We start from the raw sequence: 18,845 nt of genomic DNA, 5'->3' as shown, positions 1-18,845 counted from the left end.
GCTCCGCGGCGAGCGCGCGGCGTCCGCCAGCTACGGCGGTTGCTAGGCAACGGCTCAAGCTGGTCTCTGTGCCTCCTCGAAGCACCGCCACAGCAAAATCGCAAGTTCGTGGCCAATGTCGCTTTCGCTACAAAAAATGTCACAGGATACTCGAGATAGAGGCACAGAGGCACAATTGAGTACCGCCTCTGCTAAACGTAACCACAGAGGTTTTAATTCTCATCCGTATAGCAGAGCCCTTACAGCACCATTCAAACCGAAAAGGTCTGGAGAGATGGGAGCAAGGGTTCTCCTTTCCTTACACAAATTTGTATCTTAAGGAGTGTCATTAGTTCTCCACTGTACGGATAAGAAACAAAGCCCGTTGCTTGGTTACTTTTGGCAAAGACGATACCACCATATCATGCACTTCCTCATCATACAGAGCCTTCTCCGTTTTTCCTCAAGCATAGAGTAGGACGTAGTATAATAGTTCTGCTGCTGCATAATTCGCCACGCTGCGGACCTACTTCGGCGTGCCTCGTGGGGCTAAGGCAAGAGCAAACGTCTACCCCCATTACAGAGATGGCTAAGACAAGTGCAAACGTCTACTTCCTATTACAGAGATTAAAGCAGAACACCTTGCCCCTAAAGAGGTGTGCGCTAGAGGACAGCTTACTCTGTTTTTGCTCCCATAAAGGCTTATTCCAGTTTAGAAAGTAGTCCTCGTGCTTGAGTCACTAAGACCAGTTGGTCAGCAATCTGGCCAGAGATGAGCCAAGCTAAGAGACAAGCCTGTTCACCAAGCCAAGCGTTGACCTGTCTCTGAAAGCTTAGACCTTCTCCTGGTCTGTTTCCATAGGCATGCACTTTACAGCGCCCTCGAAAAGGCGGAAAACGGCGTTTAAATCACGAGACACTGAAGAAAGTAGCAAAAGGCTGCGCTGTCTCGTCGTCCCATGTTCTAAGCGCTGTTTACTGCCCCCTCTCCGATCAGGATGATGTGATGTCCTCAGGCTTTATGGCACATACCCACAGCGGGGGATCGGCCAGAGTGCATAGCGGATACAAACGCACACTTGCACAAGGAGTGGAGTATTTTGATCACGAGCAGACAAGCTCGCTTAGCCCTCTTCTTCTTTGCTATATATCGAGGTATTCCAGCCCAGTGAAAGGTGACCTCAGCAACATTGACTTTTGAAAGCGATAACGCTAGAGTGTCGAACAAGAAAATTCCTCCCACACTGCATCTTTGGGCTTTTCCAGCCTTTCTACTCAGCATGACCGTGCTAGATCTTTTGCTTCGCATCAGCACACTGAAGCGCCAAGGTTCTATCACGTGTTCCTCTTCGAAAGAGGGAGAATGCTTCAGTGTGCGATAAAGAAGAGGCTGAGGAAGAAGGACGGGGCGGCGGCTGGCAACAACGGGTCGCGGCTGGAGCGGCCGCAACAGCGCCCGACCGAAGGGTTCCACCGCAGGCGCCAGGCCCCATGTCGGCGCCAGCGTCGTCCACGGAGTCCTCCCGCTGGAGTCGCCCCAGTACACTTTGGAAGCATCAGGACTCGGACGTCAACGGTGAGGGTCTGTCGCGTGAACCGCATGGTCCTGTACAGGCGCGGCGCTTTTCCCGGCAACTAGCTGCCTTGCGTATCGTTTAAGCGTTATAGCAGCTGAAAATCGCGGTCCTCAATCGTCAGTCACCAATTCTTCGCTGTCCTGCCACAGCAAAGTGTGTGTCTAGGCGCTGGTCGTCGGGTATGGGTCTTGTGAGAGGCGCCCCGCTGAGAGGGAAGCGACCTTGATTGAAGTCGTCTTAGTAGAGTTGTGAGAATAGTAATTTTTCAAAACTGAATCGAACACGTATAGTGCAGCTTAACTATCGAACCCAGTACGAATAGCGTAGCTAAAAGCCAAATCGATCACGAATCGAATATCTTTAGGAATATTCCCTACGCGTACGAATATTCGGACAAAGCGAATAATCGTGCTAAACGGCGCTAGCGGCGGAGCTGGGCTGCGGCGCTATGACTAACGGAGTTAGGCATTAGCTGTCAAAAGGCGCAGCACTGATCTCCACAAGAGAGTACGTAACAAGAAGTCAGTACTTTAACTCTTTAACTGCCATATAACACGTGTAAGAAAACTACGTTTTGCAACACGTGGCGACAACGAATAAACTCCACATATCTCAGTAGACAGGAGGAGCGTTAGTTGCGCGTGGGTCATGGATTCTGAGACTGGGCACCAAGACAGGGTTTTCTAAGTCCGCTTGAATACTGTTGCATGGCCTAATCTTGCAGACCATGTGGGAGTGTTATGAATGCCACCTCACGAATGGACAGCGCGAACGGAGCCCTCCATCCCGCGCAGACCAATCGCGGCAACATGCTGTGCATTGTCGTGGGCCTTGTTTTTGAAACAGTCGTCGAAGAAAACTACGGCTTGCTTTTATCAGTACTTCTTGCCATTTATTCGAAAATGATTCGAAAACTTGAGAAATTATGAATATTTTTGAACTAACTTGATTCTTTCAGCGAACCCGAGGTGGTCGAAATTTCCGGAGCCCTTCACTACGGCGTGTCTCATAGCCTGAGCCGCTTTGGGACGTTAAACCCCAATAAACCAAACGAAGATGATATTCGATTCCCCAGTGACAACACCAGGTCCCAGGGATATCCGAACAGAGCCAAATATCTTAACACCTTTGAGTACTTTCAAGACCTTGTTTTAAATGTCCTGACACGCTATCCAGTGGATGTCCCGTTCGAGTGATATTACACGTACTGATCTGATCTGGATTCTTTCTGTAGAGATGTCCTGACACATTAACCCGTGGATGACCCATCCGGGTAATATCACGGACATTTACTTCAATAATATGTCTCATCACGTTTGCATAATGTTCGCGACAAAGATGGCAAAGTGGACGCTTATCTTTTTTTCTATTAGAAGATATCTGGAACACGGTCCATTCATCTTTATTTCTTGTTTGTGTCATCACATATTCATAATTGAATGAAATGTTGCTTAACATGCAAGAGCCACCGGCTCCAAAATGATGGTAGATTTGGAGTACGTAAGCTCGTGGAAATTCTTCGTTCAGTAGACATATGCTCAATATGTTAGGCTGCATGACCTGTGATTTTTTTTAGGGTTTCTGCAGCCTGATTTGTGTTTCGCATAAGCCTGTTGTTAGACATGTTTGCCGTGACAGTATATGACACTGTGGAGGTGTTACCGTTACAACATCAGCACTGGGCCAAGCAACTACACCATTGTAATGGGCTGTAGTAATTTCTTCACGCATAAATCGCCTAAATCGCAGAAAATGTAAATTAGGCAGGCGAATATTTTTCACATTGGCCGAGCAAGTTTTTTCTCTTGCGCGCATAAAAATCCCCATAGAAATACCGGGTTTTTTTAGAAGGTCCAAAATTTAAAAAAAAGGTAAATTGCTTTAGATTTATTTTAGCACTGGGGCTATACTGGAGGCTACGGCGGGCGCCAGGCAAGAGAAAAACTACTTTAATTAGTTCTCTGATTAACTAAATACGTTAATAAACTTTTCTAATTTTTATTTTAAAGGTATGTTGTATTCGCAGAATTGGAGATCGTCCTCCAAATAGTCCAACCGAGAAAAAACAATTTTAATTAAAAAATTTTCACGCATGTTACGAGGCGCGAAAAAGTCACCCTTGTCGGCATCTTCACACCGTAACTCAGCGGGGGTGAGCGCCTCTGACGTAGTTCGCTCCGCCCTGCGCTTTGCGTCACACGGTTGACATCACCTGAAGCCCGGACGGGCGGCCTGCGCTATCGCTGCTTGTTTCGCTTCGCTCCGCGACCTCACGGAATGCCGCGTTGGAACAAAAACGCACTGACACAAAGCGCAGGGCGGAGCGAACTACGTCACAGGCGCTCACAGACGCTGTGTTACAGTGTGAAGCTGCCTACCAGGGTGACTTTTTCTCGCTTCGTAACGCGCGCAAAAAAGTTTTTAATTATTTTTTTTTCTTGGCTGGACTGTTTGGAAGACGATCTCCAATTCTGCTAATACAACATATCCCCTAAAATAAAAATTATAAGAGTTAATTAACGTATTCAGCTAATCAGCGAACTAATTAAAGTAGTTTGCCTCTTACGTGGCGTCCGCCGTAGCCCTCAGTATAGCCCCAGGGTTAAAATAAATCTAAAGAAAATTTTGGGCCTTCTAAAAAAAACACCCGGTATACTGTTAACTGACCAATACCCAACATGTCCTCGTTAAGGCCTATGAAAATCCTAAGGGACTTGTGAGGGATTTCCGCGGGAGTTTCTCCGTACTTCCTGTGGATATGCGCATATTCTTTTGTATGTGAGGGATGTCCGCGGGAGTTTCTCCGCACTTCCTTGTGATATGCGCATGTTCTTTCAAGATTTCGCAGAGACATCCCTCGGATGTCAGTGTTGTCACTGGATCGCTATTCGGAAATTCCGAATATTCACATACCCCCATGCGTCCTAGCTTTCTGTGAGAACAAAAACGTACAAAGTTCTATTGGTAGGCAAGTACAGTCTATGCAGCTTCAGGCCATTGTAAAAGTGGCCGATTAAGTCTGAGGTCGGAATAAGTCTGAATAAGATAAGAGTAGCGCGTCTAGATCACTTGACACACTTTATACAAAAGAGGAATTCCTCTTCACTGGCCACAGCACTAGCGCCGGATGCAGTGAAAGAACTTACGCTGTCTGGAAACTATTCTTCTAATGACAGCAATGGCCAGTAAACTTCTGATGTAGACGGTGCTCACTAGGCCATCTCCATCGCTGTGGAGAGACAGCGGTTCTTAGAGGGACTGCCAAGTGAATTTTAACCCTTCGCTGCCCAGTGTGGCCAATTCGCGACATACCGTTTGCATGCCGCTTACTCATTACTACGCGGAGCCTGCATACGAAGGTTAATGTCAACATGTTGTCAGCAGTCAGCATATTCAGGTCAAAATGTTTGACGTCACTGGGAGCAAGCTGCGTGAAGGGGGGCGCGAATGTACGGCGTCCAGCCAACCTCCAACAATTCCTCGCCTCATTTCCTGACAAATGTTGGGAGTGAAGTAGGAAGATATCACACGAATAAAAACTGGAGGACGCTTAAGCTTTTAGGCGTGGAACGCGACAGCGTGTTTCAGGACTGCCAGGGAGGCTACGGAACTGGAACGCCATCGCCCGTTCGGCGTGACGCCTTGCTCGTTGGAAACACCGTTGAACGCAACGCATTTCTGAGGACAGGAAATGGCGCAGTCTCACATCTCGGTGGCCACCAGAACCGCACCGTAAAGGGAAGGAAGGAAGATGGGAGTGAAAGAAGAAAGAGAAGGAGGTGCCGTAATGAAGAGGGAAATGACACAGTAACTCTCACATATCTCGAGGCGGCAGACAATTGTCGAATACGCCAAGAAAAGAGGACTAAAATGCTCACCACTCAAGTCAGAACTCCTAATATACGCCAAAAGGGAGCTGTGCCCCACGGCTGTCGATTAGCATAACAATGGGTGGACGGGAGGACCCGAAAGTCAGTGAAATCAGGATACTAGGATTCTTCATCCAGGAAAGAGGGAAAAACACAAACACCCTAAACAAACTAGAAGCGGGAGCCAAGCGGGTCGCAGGTATAGTGAGAAGAATTTAGCTCAAGGGGCATGGCATGAAGGAGAGGAACCATATCCGGATCATGCAGTCCTTCGTAATGAGCAGAATTATAGCTATGCCACCTTATATATGGAACTCACGCAGGTTGAAATTCAAAAACTATAGACGTAATAATCAGAGTCTGTACCAAGAAGGCACTCAAACTCCCGGTACAAACATCAGCTCAAAGACTAGAGGAGTCAGGAGTCCATAATAGATGGACAGAAATTAGAGAAGGAGTAAGAACAGCACAGATGGAGAGGCTGAGTGGCACCGAAGCAGGCAGGACCATCCTAAGGATGGTAGGCCTAGCACCGGTCGGAGAACAAAAGAAAGTCAGCCTCGACTCTAGACGGCGGGAACTACTCAGGAACCTCCCAATACCTAAAAACGTGCACCTAGAATTTAATAAGGAAAGACGAAATCAAAGGGGCATAGCCCTGGAAAAAAGATTAGAGCAAATGCCGGCAGAAGACGTCGCATACGTGGATGCCACAGTAGGCAAGGACGGAGCTGCCGTAGCGGCGATTGTAGACGGGGAGGGCAATCCAGTCATCACCGCATCGATCAACACGCAAGACATCGAAATCGCAGAGGAAGTTGCAGTAGCGCTAGCCTCTAGAGGAACTCGCGCAAGAGAGGTAATCAGCGACAGAAAAACAGTGGGCTTCTTCGATTATCCGCCTCTGGCAGCCCGCGGGTTGCTTGCGGGCTGCCCGAGCGCGCTCGATTTTCTCGGGTTGCTCCGCCCACTTCCGGTGGCTGCCCGGAACGCGTTCGTTTTTCTCTGGCTGGGCGGTTTCGGGCTGCCAGCCGGCGGCCAGACTCGCCAGGACGATTTTGTGCTGGCAGCGCTCGGGCAGCTAGCAGACGACAGAGAGGTGTACGGTAGCGGGAAGCTCGCGCGGCCATTTTTATATGGACTAGAAGGACCGCGGTACTTCATGCGATGTTTTGCGCGATGCAGGCGCTTGTTTCGACTAGGCCACGGTGCATATCGACTGTGTCGCCTGCAATGACACCTTTTGCAGTAGTTCTCGCTGTTTATTGATAAGCGTGCGTATGCACGATCATATTTCGATCGTCTCACCACCTCGCAAGCACAATTGCTCGCTTCATATTACGATCGCATATACTTCAGATTCACAAAATATTTCGGCTGTTAATTTCGTGCGCCCGGCGGATATTGCGATGGTGTTCGAGGCCTTTCGCGAGAGCAGCCGGATTCCAGTTCCGAGTACGCGTTCAGACGCGTGCATACGTTTACGAAGTGTTGGTTATTGAGCGCGATACGGGAGCGTAAGGTCTTCATTGCGTTTGGCGCAGTGCAAAAGTGGATATGCTTTGAAAAACGATTGACTGAAACATGTCCTTTATTAAAAGCCCTCACGAGCACATTGCTCGAGACATCTCTGCGGGCATATATGTGGCCACACAGAATTGTCGCGCCGACCAAGTGCTGATTCTGTCGTCGCCTATTAACTGTTGTACAGCTTCATGCTCGGGCCTTCTGCCACATATGCTCAAAATATCTGAGAAGTACCGCAGGCATGCACCTCCTCGCGTTTGGCTCATTAAAAAAAAATTGATAAAAATGAGCTCTAGCGCTGATCATGCAAACACGCGGAACGTGAGGCGCCGACACGCAGGGCTTTATTGTAGCGCCTTTCATTCCAGTGCCAGTTCTCTGCTATAAAGCTGTATCATTACAGAAACGATACGCAGCTAAATTTATACAGTGCACCCGCTTGTTCTAGGTGGACGTTCAACAAGCTGATATGCGCTTTTGCCGAGATTATGCGTTCTTTGCCCGCAGCAAAAGCCGGCGGCCGACTGACTACAGTTGAAGGAACGTATCCCGATTCTTTTCTGCTTACAGCTTACAGGAAGCAGCTAGGTTACGAGCGTAGAAATCGCAACGACCATAGCAGAGTCCACCAGGGTCGATCGTCGGCGGTCATACCAGTCATATATACTTACTGCGTGGTAAGCAAACACGCAATAATCCGAGAGTACGGCTTGTCGTTTGATAAACAACGCACGGGCATTTTTCCGTCCTATGTGGTGTCGACTGAAACACGTTAGATTGCGATTGCTCATCGCATGCTTTTGAGGATTTCTTGAAGCTTACACAGTGCACCGAAGGCACACGGTCGCGTTGTCGTTGACGATGTATACGAGTGCGAGCTTGATCAGCTGCATGTTCTGCAGTCTGCGGCACGCAGCCCTCAATAACTGCAAGTCGTTGTTTTCGATACCAAGCAGCCTATTTCTACCGTACGCGTGCGTAGCAATGAGACGCAGAACGCGAAGCTAGAGAGAGCATCTGCCCTCCGTGATCCGCGACTTGCTTGCCGCCGTGATTGCCGGCCGGCTGGTTCCGGTAGCCGCCAGCCCACGTGACCATGATGCGTTTTCCTGTCAGAGACGAACTTGCGGGCCGCCAGCGGGCTGCCCGAGCGCGGTTAATCGAAGAGGCCCAGTACTACGCAATTACAGCAAAGGCCGTATCTCTAAGGAGGCAGAACGCATCCTGAAAGGTCTGGGTAGGGAGAGAACCTAATATGGGCACCAGCCCCTACAAACATCATAGGTAACGAAGCAGCGCACATATCCTTGCCCGAGAAACTTACCTCCGGGCAACGATAGAGCAACCAGCTTGCAAAAACCACCGGTCACATACCGAGAAATCACGCAAGGCTACAGACCCGACAGAAGGAAATTACCACCCCCCGACAAATCGCTCTCACTAAAGGAAGCCATGGCCTGGAGGAAGATACAAATGAACACCAACTATTCGCCAGAAATCTTAGGTATATACAATCAGCACAAGGTAGAGGATAGGGTATGTAAATACTGTCGAGCTAAAGGTACTTTGGCACACATAACTATAGAATGAGCGAGCTCTCCAGGGGCTGCAGAGTTCAGTTATGAAACAGCCTGGGACGATTTACTGCGAAGCGAGGATCCCGCTGCGCAGAAAAAACTCATCAGCCTGGCGGCCGAGCCTGTGACCGACCAACGGCACCGTCCCCAGCCCGGTAGTCCAACCCCCGGGCCCTCGGCTTAGGCTGAGGCCCACGGGGGAGCAAGCTACTACCCTTTGGCTAAATAAAGTTGATTGACTGACTGACTGACTGACTGATCTCGGTGGACACCCGCAGCCCCCGATTATAGGTCGCCGGTTCGAATTTACCCACCGCGGTGGCTCAGTGGTTAGGGAGCTCGGCTACTGAGCCGGAGTACCCGGGTTCGAACTCGACCTCGGCGGCAGCGTTTCGATGGAGGCGAAGCACAAAAGGCTGTGCGATGCGATCGGCTGTGCTGTGCGATGTCAGTGCATGTTAAAGATCCCCAAGTTGTCGAAATTCCAGAGACCTCCACTGCGGCACCTCTTCCTTCCTTTCTTTTCTCTGTCCCTCCTTTACCCCTTCCCTTACGGCGCGGTTCAGGATACTGCGCCATTTCCTTTCCCAGAAAACCAATTTACCAGTTCGAATTCCCGCCGCAAGTTAGGCTCTAACTTAATTAGTAAGTTTATGCTGCACGAAATGCTGAATCGTAGGCACCATCCAGATCCTGGGGCAAACGGTTGGCATACCGACGGCTTTTCGAACGAAAGAGCTGTTCGCGTAAAAAATTGTTTACTGTATCTGGAATTTTTGGTTTTTCACACAACTAGGACTAGCTGCACAAAATAGGCCGTACGCTAATTGTTGCGAACTGACGACGTACGGATTTGCAAAATTATAGCGGCTGTAACGCTCCTTTTTATTTCTGGCAGCCAGCTGCAAATTAGGGGTATGTCAAGCAAGCAAAGCGTAGAATGCAAGTCCCGCCAGGTTAAACTCAGTGATAGTATAGACCTGCCAGCGTCTACCCACTTCCCACTCAGACCTGCTGTGTGTACCTTTTCGCAGCCAGCAGCGACACCGACAGCATCTCAAACAGCCGAAGCACCAACGGCTTGACCAGCGAGGATTACGGGGAGGATGGCCGCTCACGACGTTACCACAGGCGCGCCGGTGACCGCGGGGGCAACAGCAAAAGGCAGCCGGCGGAACACCGGCCCTCCTCCCCGAGCAGTCGATGGCCGCTCAGCAAGGAGCCCAAACTGTGCGTCAGTTGGCTCTACATGCTGTTCCTGGCGGCCGGCATGATTGTGGCCTGCACGGCCTACATGAGTGGCTCCTTACCTTCCTTCCAGCATGGGATGTTTGCGAGAGAAGCGCCGGACAAGAAGGTGTGCCGCAACCAGGTATGCAGGGAAGTGGCCCGCAGCATCGCTCGCTCTCTGAACCGGAGCGTGGACCCGTGCAAAAACTTCTACCGGTTTGTTTGTGACGGCTGGAGGCGAAAGCACCCCGTCCGCCGTAACGAAGTGCGAAGCAGCCCCTTTTCGCTGGTCGGCAAAGAGCTCGACAATGTCATCAGGAAAGCTCTGAACAAAGTGCCCATCACGAACAAGAAGCAGGGTGCCCTGGAAAAGGCGGCCATCATGTACCACGAGTGCCTCAAAAACTACGACATGAGCAACTCCACACGCTCCATGAAGGTGCTCACAGAACTACTGAGCTACCTGCACATGCCATGGCCCTCCATGGACGCAAATCACACCGTGGACTTGTTTGAGATCATCGTGCAACTGTCACTGCGTTGGTCCATACCGAGCCTGTTCAGCATCTCAGTTATCCCGGATCCAGAGGACACCAAGACTAACGTCCTGGTCATTAACACTATGGAGAACTTGGAGGTAGGCTTCCACCAGCTGCAGACAAACAACCAAACGAAAAACGACACGCAGGATATCCTGTTCATGAAGATGGTGCAGAAGATCGCCGCTATAATGGGAGACAATAACACAAACTACAAGTCGCTCGCTGAGAACGTTGTCATGGCGCCCATTATTATCGCATCAGTGAAACACTTCCACTTTGAGGTGCTGGGAAGATCCGACGCGTGGCCGCCTAAAAAGTACCAGATCAAGCACCTCGAAAACCTGACGCCGCAAGTAAGTGCTAAGCGCTGGATGTCAGTCATAAACAGGTATTTGCCAGGAAATGTGCAGGTACGGGACACCGACGAAATTATTGTCATGAGCCCTGGATACTTATGGCTAGTCACAAGCTTGTTGCACCAGAACAATACGATTAAGATGTTCCACGATTTTATTGGATGGTCCATTGCATTTCTTCTGGGACCTCTCTCCTCGAAGGAAATCAGGGAAGCTGTGAGTAGCTATGGCCAAGAAGTTGGCATGGACTTCACTGATGTGGACAAAGAAAAACTGTGCCGCAAGGACGTTGAAGATTACTTGCCGATGCCGTATGGAGCCATTTTCGTTCAGGCCTACACCCCCGACTACGTAAAGGAGGACGCGAAAGTCGTCGTGGATCACATCAAGTTAGCATTCGCCTACGCACTTCGGCTCAACACATGGATGGATGACCAGACGAGAACGAGGGCTATGGCCAAAGTGCAGAGGATCGTCTCGCATGTCGCGTATCCAGACTGGATAAAGAACAAAACCGAACTGGACGAATCGCATGCCGACATCCCAGACATTGAGGGCCCTTACATCAAGATCCTCATGGACCTCAAGGAGGTGTACACATTTCGTTCACTGTCGTTGCTCCGGCAAACCAATGGAAGGGATGAAGAGTTCTGGACGTTCAGTCCAGCTACTTTAAATGCCTTCTATGAGCACTCCACCAACAGCATCACCATACCGGCAGCCATCCTCAATTTCCCCTTCTATTCCTATGGCTTGCCACCTGCCATGAACTATGGCAGCATCGGCGCCATCATCGGCCACGAAATCAGCCACGCGTTCGACACACTGGGCAGCCACTTCGACGACAGCGGCAACCTGCGAAATTGGTGGACTAAGGAGACAAAAAGCAACTTCATCCTCAAGAACTACTGCTTCGTGCTCCAGTACAACAGCATCTTTGAGCCGCACAGCAAGCGCTACCTAAACGGTAAGCAGACGCTCTCAGAGAACATCGCGGACAACGGTGGCCTCAGGCAGTCATTCCATGCCTATCGCCTCCACGTTGACGAGCATCCAGGGGGCAAGGAAGAGAATATACCCTTGGAGGGCCTCGAAGAGTTCACTCCCGATCAGCTCTTCTTCATCAGCAGCGCGTACAAGTGGTGCGCAGACATCAACCCCAAGGCCGTCAAGATGATAATGAACTCTGACTCGCACTCCCTCGAGGAGTACCGCTGCAATGTGGCGGTTGAGAACATGGTCGAGTTTGCCAAGGCCTTCCAGTGCAGTCCCAACGAGGACATGAACCCAGGAAAAAAGTGTGTCGTGTGGTGAAAAAATGCTCAAGGCAGTGTTCTGGCCACGTTTCACGTATCCAGAGCGCCCGTATGGCTGCAAGCCCTCCAAAGAGGTCGAGAAGTCTGAGGGGCAATATAGTGGTTTGCATGGTGCATGTGCTGATGGCTTTTCCAGCTGAGTCTTGAATGTTCATTAAGTATGGGGTTGACTCCATGCCTAATGAACATTCTATGCCCTTGCTGCTATAAAACGCAGGAAAGAGAGCACTCAAACTTTCTGAAATTAAAGGCACTTTATTAAAGAAAATTTGAATCAAGAACAAGTGAACAGTGTATATACATACAAATATATGTATCTCTTTGACTTTATGAACACCGTGTAAACTCAAGAAATGCCCATCAAAGACACAACAATCTACTATAAACATCATGCTAAAGTTTTGATGGTACAAAATTGGAGCAGTAGGATTCAATGAAGTTGAACACCATTGGAGTGTCAGCCCTGCACATATGCTAACTGCGTGCACAATTTTCAATTTAAACTGCATTCCATAAACATCTCTACAAAAATCTTGAGTTTTTTTTGGCACAATTATTGTAACTGAGGTAAACCTTCACACCTGAGCAATAATCCCTGCAGTCTATCTAAAAAAGCAGAACCACTCCTTAAATGAAGTAGTATGTAAGAACTTTGATGTGGACCATCACTTGTAAGACACATCACACGAGGATGCTTGCCTGGACGAGCTTGGTGTCGACAGCGCTCTTGTTGCCTCCAGAAGTTTCTTGAAAAAAAAAAGAATGCAGCAGTCAGACATGAGTTGCAATCCACTGCTGCTGTGGAACTATGTAACAACCCTTTAATGTTTCTCGAAACATAGTAGCTAGGTTTAAAACTAAATGAAATAAATCTCCACGAAAGTCAGCCACCCAACAAAACATGGAGTATATACACAGCTGTGGCTATAAAAAACAATAAAGCAACTAAAGATAGCCTTGCATGGCACCAAAAGGCAAACCTCTCTTAATCTCAGAGTAAGAGCTATGACCAGGACCATTCATGTCGCTGCTTTACTTGACAGTCAAAACGCCCTTTCACACATTTAGCTGCAAAGAAATTTTATGCGCCCAAAGGAAACCTGCTTTGCGGTAACTGGTTGCCTGGTTCAGGCTTTCAAAAAGAGACACTAAAGGCAACTTTATCCAATGATTGTTCTGAGTAAAAATTGGTTTGGTATGGTTTATGGGGTTTAACGTCCCAAAGCAACTAAGGCTATGAGAGACGCCGTAGTGGAGGGCTCCGGAAATATCGACCACCTGGGGTTCTTTAACGTGCACTGACATCGCACAGTACACGGGCCTCTAGAATTTCTCCTCCAGAGAAATTCAACCTCCGCAGCCGGGATCGAACCCGCGTCTTTCGGGTCAGCAGCTGAGCACCATAAACACGAGCCGCCGCGGTGGCTGAGTAAAAATTGATTCTCTGTCTCTTTCTGGTTATGTTGACTAAATGTGGCAGCAACAGGTGCATTTATCAGCGAGAAAATTGGATTTAAGCATTTTCCAGTCTGTCGATTTAAACAACTGATGTATTTACCGAAAAGGGCGGATCGTTACTGTTTTGAAGTGAATGGCAGCGTAGCTTAGCTTCTAAGATCCGCAATCAAAAGTCTGTGTTGACGCACGCATTTTACTTAATACCCCTGTCACACGGGCATTTCGAAGGCCCTCGAATCGATAGTCTATCGACTCGAAGGCGATCGAGCGCTGCTACACGGCCAGTTTGAATGGCCATCGAGTCAATAGTCTATCGAGTCGACGGAGCAGCCGGGAACTCTATCGAGATTTCGAGGGCCTTCGAGCGTTGCCCAAGGTTGCTAGCATTGCTTTGAACGACAACAAATATGGCGGCGCCCTTCAAAGCCGGACCCCTCGCTTCGGACTGAATTCTCATTGTTGCTGCCTTTTTCTGTCCGTTCACTGGTCATAATTGGGGCACCAGTCTTTCGCTTCATCTCATCTTGCCTACAAGAAAACGTATAAGAGATAAATTTGCTTTATTTTTTATTTAGAGTGACGATTCTGCCGCTGCTAGGCCTAAGAGAGTCAGTTTGTTGACAGTAATGGTTCCTGTTTTGAGAACCAGATGGCGCCACTATAGGCTGAGTTTATTTTTGCATCTCTGCTAGCATACGCTGAACTAAATGTGGGAATGCGCCTGCATTTAGCTTACGTAAGTGTGCATACGCTCGTGGTACGTAGACAGAATAAATTTATGCTCTTTTCTCACTGTATCTGTGTACGCCGCGAGCGGCGACGTGGTGCGCACAGCGAGAAGCAGCAGCGGCGCGGCCGTTCCAACTTGCCCGGGCGTCAACAGATGAAAACAGGTCCTAGTTTTTGCGGCGAGCGAATCCGCTTCGCTTTCCGGATTTTTGAATGAGTGTGAACGCGCCTTATGACTGCAAAAAAGTGTATTTCAACACTTCGTTAAGTTTCGTCAATATATTTTTGTTATTTACGCGAAACCGAACCTAGCGATTGCGGCACCACACGAGCTTGGCGTAAGGCGCGAGAACGATTTCAATGGCCATTGAGATTTGCCGTGTAGCAGCACCACAACTCCCTCGAGTTCGATGGCGATCGAAAATCTCGAAGGCCCTCGACTCGATGGCCATCGAAACTGGCCGTGTGACGGGGGTATAAGAAATAGGCCGTGGATGGCACACCTGTACTTCATTTGTATGTGTATTTTCTAGCTTATAAAGCCTCCATTCTCGGTAAGAGCAGTCTCAGTGTTCAGCAAGCTGTACACTATTGATACTGGCCAATTTCTATTTGTCCTCAGAGTACCTTTAACGTTACTCAGAAAGCGACCGAGGGCCACAAGCACAAACCACTATGCGAGTTCCACTGTGAAGTTTGCTTCGCAGGGCAATTTCATTTCTTTTGGGGTGGGGCGGCTGCCCATTTAAAGAATGTGAACTTTGGTGACCACGGTACTTTTGTGGTGCAGGCAGAGACCTATTCTCCCTTCAGTCTCGTTCCACCACCGGTCACGTTGGCTTTTATTTCAGTGAGTACACACCTCAACACATGTTGCCACCAGTGTTTCGTGGCTTAAAAAAAAACTTGATGCTTCCTGCTACTCGTACTGTGGTACCATTAAAAAAAAAAAAAATGAAGGAAAATGCAGGGTCCCATCTGTGCATCTTCTCATTGGTTCTAATTATCTGAATGATATTAGAGTTAATGCTATGCTAACTAGACTGAAAGTTATTTCTAAATTTTTTTCACCAAAATGTTTCTCTATTTTCTGCTCAGGAGCCTAAAGCAGCAGTGTATAAAACCTGTCACCCTGCAAAACTTTACACACAATGCGGCAAGTTCACATCTTCTGTGTTAATTACAAAATAAGGGATGCTTACCTTTGACTGATCAGAGTACCGGAGCTGCAACTTATTCAGCTGAAGTACCTTTTTCGATAACAAGATGTTTAGGTTGTTGGCCTTCACTTCCATGAACAAAGCACGTCTTTCTGCAGCCCACAGTCTGTCCAATAGCTCGTTCTGAAATGGCTACCAAGAAAAGGATATCTTTTCATGATACTGTGAAACAATGGGCTGTCATATAAGAAGGCTAAACGAAACATGCTAGTAAAACCAACAATCAGGTTACATTATAACATGCAGTGGAATCGAGGTCTCAGAAGTGGCATCATGCAGCCACTCAATTTTATCTTTTTTTTTTTTAAACGAGATACCACTTAAGTTTAGGGTGAGAAGCTAAGCAGCTGAGCTTTCCCATCTAGGAATTACACCCGGTATGTACATGCAACAGCAGCCAGTAGCACAAATACCTTGCCAATGTTAATAACAAACTCGCCAGACCAATAAAATACACCAATGACCCTATTATGACCATATCTAATACATACATTCTCTGTACATGAGTACATAGAGCATGCCATATGCAATGCTGCATGTTTTGCCCTCGCAGTGCTTGAGTTTATCAAGCTGAATCCTCCATTTCTGATCAGTACTATGAGAAGGCTCTTCAACCAACTCTGCAGTGTTAATGCGCAGGAACGTATAGAAAGGTCCTGCTTTACAAGCACTGTGCAGTCAGGCCATTTTTTCTTTTACTTCACGGAAGAGAGCGCACCTACAAGTGTTCAAGAGCAGAAAATTCAGGATAAGAACCTCAAAGGAGTTTTCTTTGAAAGAGACCAACACTGTGGTACATGACGACATTAGAGATTACATTCTTGCTATAGGTATCAAAATATGCATACCAGGTGCAGCCTTCTCACAAAATACTGAAAAGAGTTTGGGAAGCAATTCTCTTTGTAAAGATACTGAACCACAAATTGGACATTTTTTTAAGATCTCAGTGATCTGCCTAAACGTGACAGTTTCGATCAGCCATCTGTAGGGGATAGTCACCAAACCTCGTCCTTACCTAACTGCAAAGACTACACTGTACAAGAGCACTGGACATAGTTTCCACTGAGATATCTGCAAGCAATACTAGAAGTGGCCTTGAAATTATAATAATAACAATAAAACAGACAACTTGCTAGAGCAAAGGAAGGACACTTCTTTGCAATGTAAAGTAACTCATTACCTTAGAATTGGCGTTGTGATCGACGCACGTTCCATCTGCTTCCAAGTGATCATTGCTCGCTGCCTTTGCAGACAAAAGTACTTTCAGGTATTCTATTTGTTCTTGTGCCTCCTGCAAATGACAAACAATGCTTATTACTCAGCATTACAGCTATACTTCAAAAAAGTGACTGATACAGTACCACAACACACTGTACCACCTTCCAGACCTACATTATTCTTGTTGCCCAGACAAACCTGGATAACATTTTGATTGGACAAGAAATTAATGCAAGTTTTAGATGCAGCATATGCCAATTTACAAGACATGAGGTGCAATTCTCTGGAAACACTGTACACAGTTCTTGAGTGCAGGTCCCAAGCAAAAGAGGACCTAGCAGTGGATACAATAACAGGCCCTTTAACTTTCTCAGCAACTCTGGTATCCTCAAAGTCATTGCATCATTACCACAACCTTAGAGTGGGCTTTCTGGCAACTTTTCATACAGCTGAGATTCACTTATTACCTAGCCCTTAGAAAGATGAGCTTCATTTAAAAACAGGCCCAAGATTTTCAGATGGTGGGTCAAAGTGCATGGCTGCAGCGACCCCTCCTCTTTGAGAAATGATCAGAGATGTGTTCATAACGCAAAAACAGCGAAACAAACTACGGACAAGAAAGGCAGACACAGGACGAGCTGTGTCTACCCATCTTTATGTCTGTCGTTTTTTGCACTTTTTTTGCATCATGAAGTCATACCAACTCGCCCAACTCAACAGTTTACCAATCGGAGATATGATTGGATTGAAGGCCAGAATTTGTTTTACTGTTCTCCAGACAATGATATCATTTGCAAGCTGGCACCTTATGCCTGTGGTAGCACTCTTCACTAGGGGTGTGCAAATATTCGAAACTTTCGAATAGAATATCCTTCTACTCGATTAGGTGGGGGGGGGGGGGGGGGGGGGCATTATTTTGTGCATTTTCCTCACCTGTTTTGGTGTAACAAACCCTCTCATGCAACGATGAACACGAATAAACAAATAAATGCTGTCAGCAATCGCACAAGGGTTGAAATGCTATCAAGCAAGCAACACACCTCCTGATTTCTTCTGTATTCAAAGGGAACCGTTAGCCAACAGGACTCAGCGTCGCGAGAGGAATGCTAATTACAACTGTACGCCACAGCGGTCACGTGACAACCACTTTCAACCCGAACGCAGCTCCGCGAAAGTTCTCAGACCGACAGGGCATTACAGCTTGTCACGTTCTCACATCTCTCTTCGAAGGACTGGCTTTCTAAGCACCTTTTGGGCCTCCTTCAAACGCGCAATTTCCTCTTCCTGCCTGGCGCAAGTCTGTTTCAGTGTTTGCTCAGCTTCGCCGTCATTTCGTCCACAGCGACGTCTCAGATCCTCCAGCTCCTGGCATAAGAAACGCAAACACAGATAAAGGCACTTTGCTTTAAACACGCAATGGAAGCACAAAATGAATCACGACATCCGCGGAATTAAGCATGCCCACCTCGAATGTCAAAACTTACCACGCGTATCTTGTGGAGCCTGTCATAGACCCCGCGCCGAGAGCGCGCGAGATCCCAAGCGCTGTTCGGTGTCATTTCTTCTCAGCTGCAGCTGCACGCACAGCTGGGTTCGGCGAAGGACGTCCGCTCGTTTTTGGGCCTTACTGGCAACGTCTTAAAATGCATCACACAGGAAACGCGCGCAGCGATAGCAGAAAATTAGCGTGCGAAGAAGGAGACAAAACGCACAAATCCAAAAGAGAATGCGGAAGCACGTGACTTCATTGAATCACGAACGCAGCAACATGTGGTACCACACGTGGTCGCAAATCACTTGAAGAAACAAACACGACAGAAAAGTAAGCTTTAAAATATATAAAACTTTTTGTTACGTCGTTTTTAAAATGGCAGTATAATTTGTCTGAATATTTTATTTTGGAGTTTAAAAACTTTGTTTTCGGTTTCGGCACTTCTCAGGCCACTTGAATGTGAGGCTCGTAGCTGTACTCAAGCGCTCGGGAGCCAACTGCGCAGTTCTACACATAGAGTTTCTTGGGTCTACAAGCCTTCGCCTGTAGTTTTGAGCGTCGTAGCTTCCATGGCTTCTATAGCTTGGTAGCTTGGCGGCTTGGCCAGGCTTGGCACTCAAGCCGCCAAGCTTCTCCGGAGCCCTCCAGTACGGCATCTCTTTCTTTTTTCACTCCCACCTTCATCCCTTCGCTCACGACGCGGTTGAGGTGTCCACAAATAAGTGAGACTTACTGCGCCATTTCCTTTCCTAAAA

At 47.9% G+C, this 18,845-nt stretch overlaps 2 protein-coding genes across 2 annotated transcripts; one reads left to right on the top strand and one right to left on the bottom strand.

Annotated features, from left to right (window-relative positions):
- The first annotated feature begins 1,070 nt into the window (after positions 1-1,070).
- On the top strand, positions 1,071-14,650 carry LOC149363975 (neprilysin-1-like). Its single transcript, XM_089573955.1, has 2 exons — positions 1,071-1,555; positions 9,564-14,650. Exons 1-2 carry the CDS (start codon positions 1,471-1,473, stop codon positions 11,969-11,971), a joined length of 2,493 nt encoding a protein of 830 aa, XP_089430081.1. The 5' UTR covers positions 1,071-1,470; the 3' UTR covers positions 11,972-14,650.
- LOC149363974 (uncharacterized) lies at positions 12,209-18,403 on the bottom strand. The gene is made up of 5 exons (XM_089573954.1): positions 18,083-18,403; positions 17,847-17,963; positions 16,561-16,671; positions 15,363-15,512; positions 12,209-12,719 (listed from the first exon to the last, which is right to left on the bottom strand). The coding sequence occupies exons 1-5, from the start codon at positions 18,155-18,157 to the stop codon at positions 12,639-12,641; spliced, it is 534 nt and encodes a 177-aa protein (XP_089430080.1). The 5' UTR covers positions 18,158-18,403; the 3' UTR covers positions 12,209-12,638.
- Positions 18,404-18,845: the final 442 nt, after the last annotated feature.

This window comes from Amblyomma mixtum, chromosome 2 (assembly GCF_055824585.1).
Source record: "Amblyomma mixtum isolate Tamu chromosome 2, ASM5582458v1, whole genome shotgun sequence".
Classification (NCBI taxonomy): Eukaryota; Metazoa; Arthropoda; class Arachnida; order Ixodida; family Ixodidae; genus Amblyomma; species Amblyomma mixtum.
The sequence above is the reverse complement of the archived record's forward strand: the minus strand, read 5'-3'. Positions and strand labels throughout refer to the sequence as shown.

Excerpts from the sequence above, each read along its gene's own strand:
- LOC149363975 (XM_089573955.1), top strand. The coding sequence starts at position 1,471 with ATGTCGGCGCCAGCGTCGTCCACGGAGTCCTCCCGCTGGAGTCGCCCC. Across the intron at positions 1,556-9,563 it reads TCAGGACTCGGACGTCAACG|CCAGCAGCGACACCGACAGC; the intron begins GTGAGGGTCTGT and ends ACCTTTTCGCAG.
- LOC149363974 (XM_089573954.1), bottom strand. The coding sequence starts at position 18,157 with ATGACACCGAACAGCGCTTGGGATCTCGCGCGCTCTCGGCGCGGGGTC. Across the intron at positions 17,964-18,082 it reads GGCTCCACAAGATACGCGTG|GAGCTGGAGGATCTGAGACG; the intron begins GTAAGTTTTGAC and ends TTCTTATGCCAG. Across the intron at positions 16,672-17,846 it reads GTTTGAAGGAGGCCCAAAAG|GAGGCACAAGAACAAATAGA; the intron begins GTGCTTAGAAAG and ends TGTCATTTGCAG.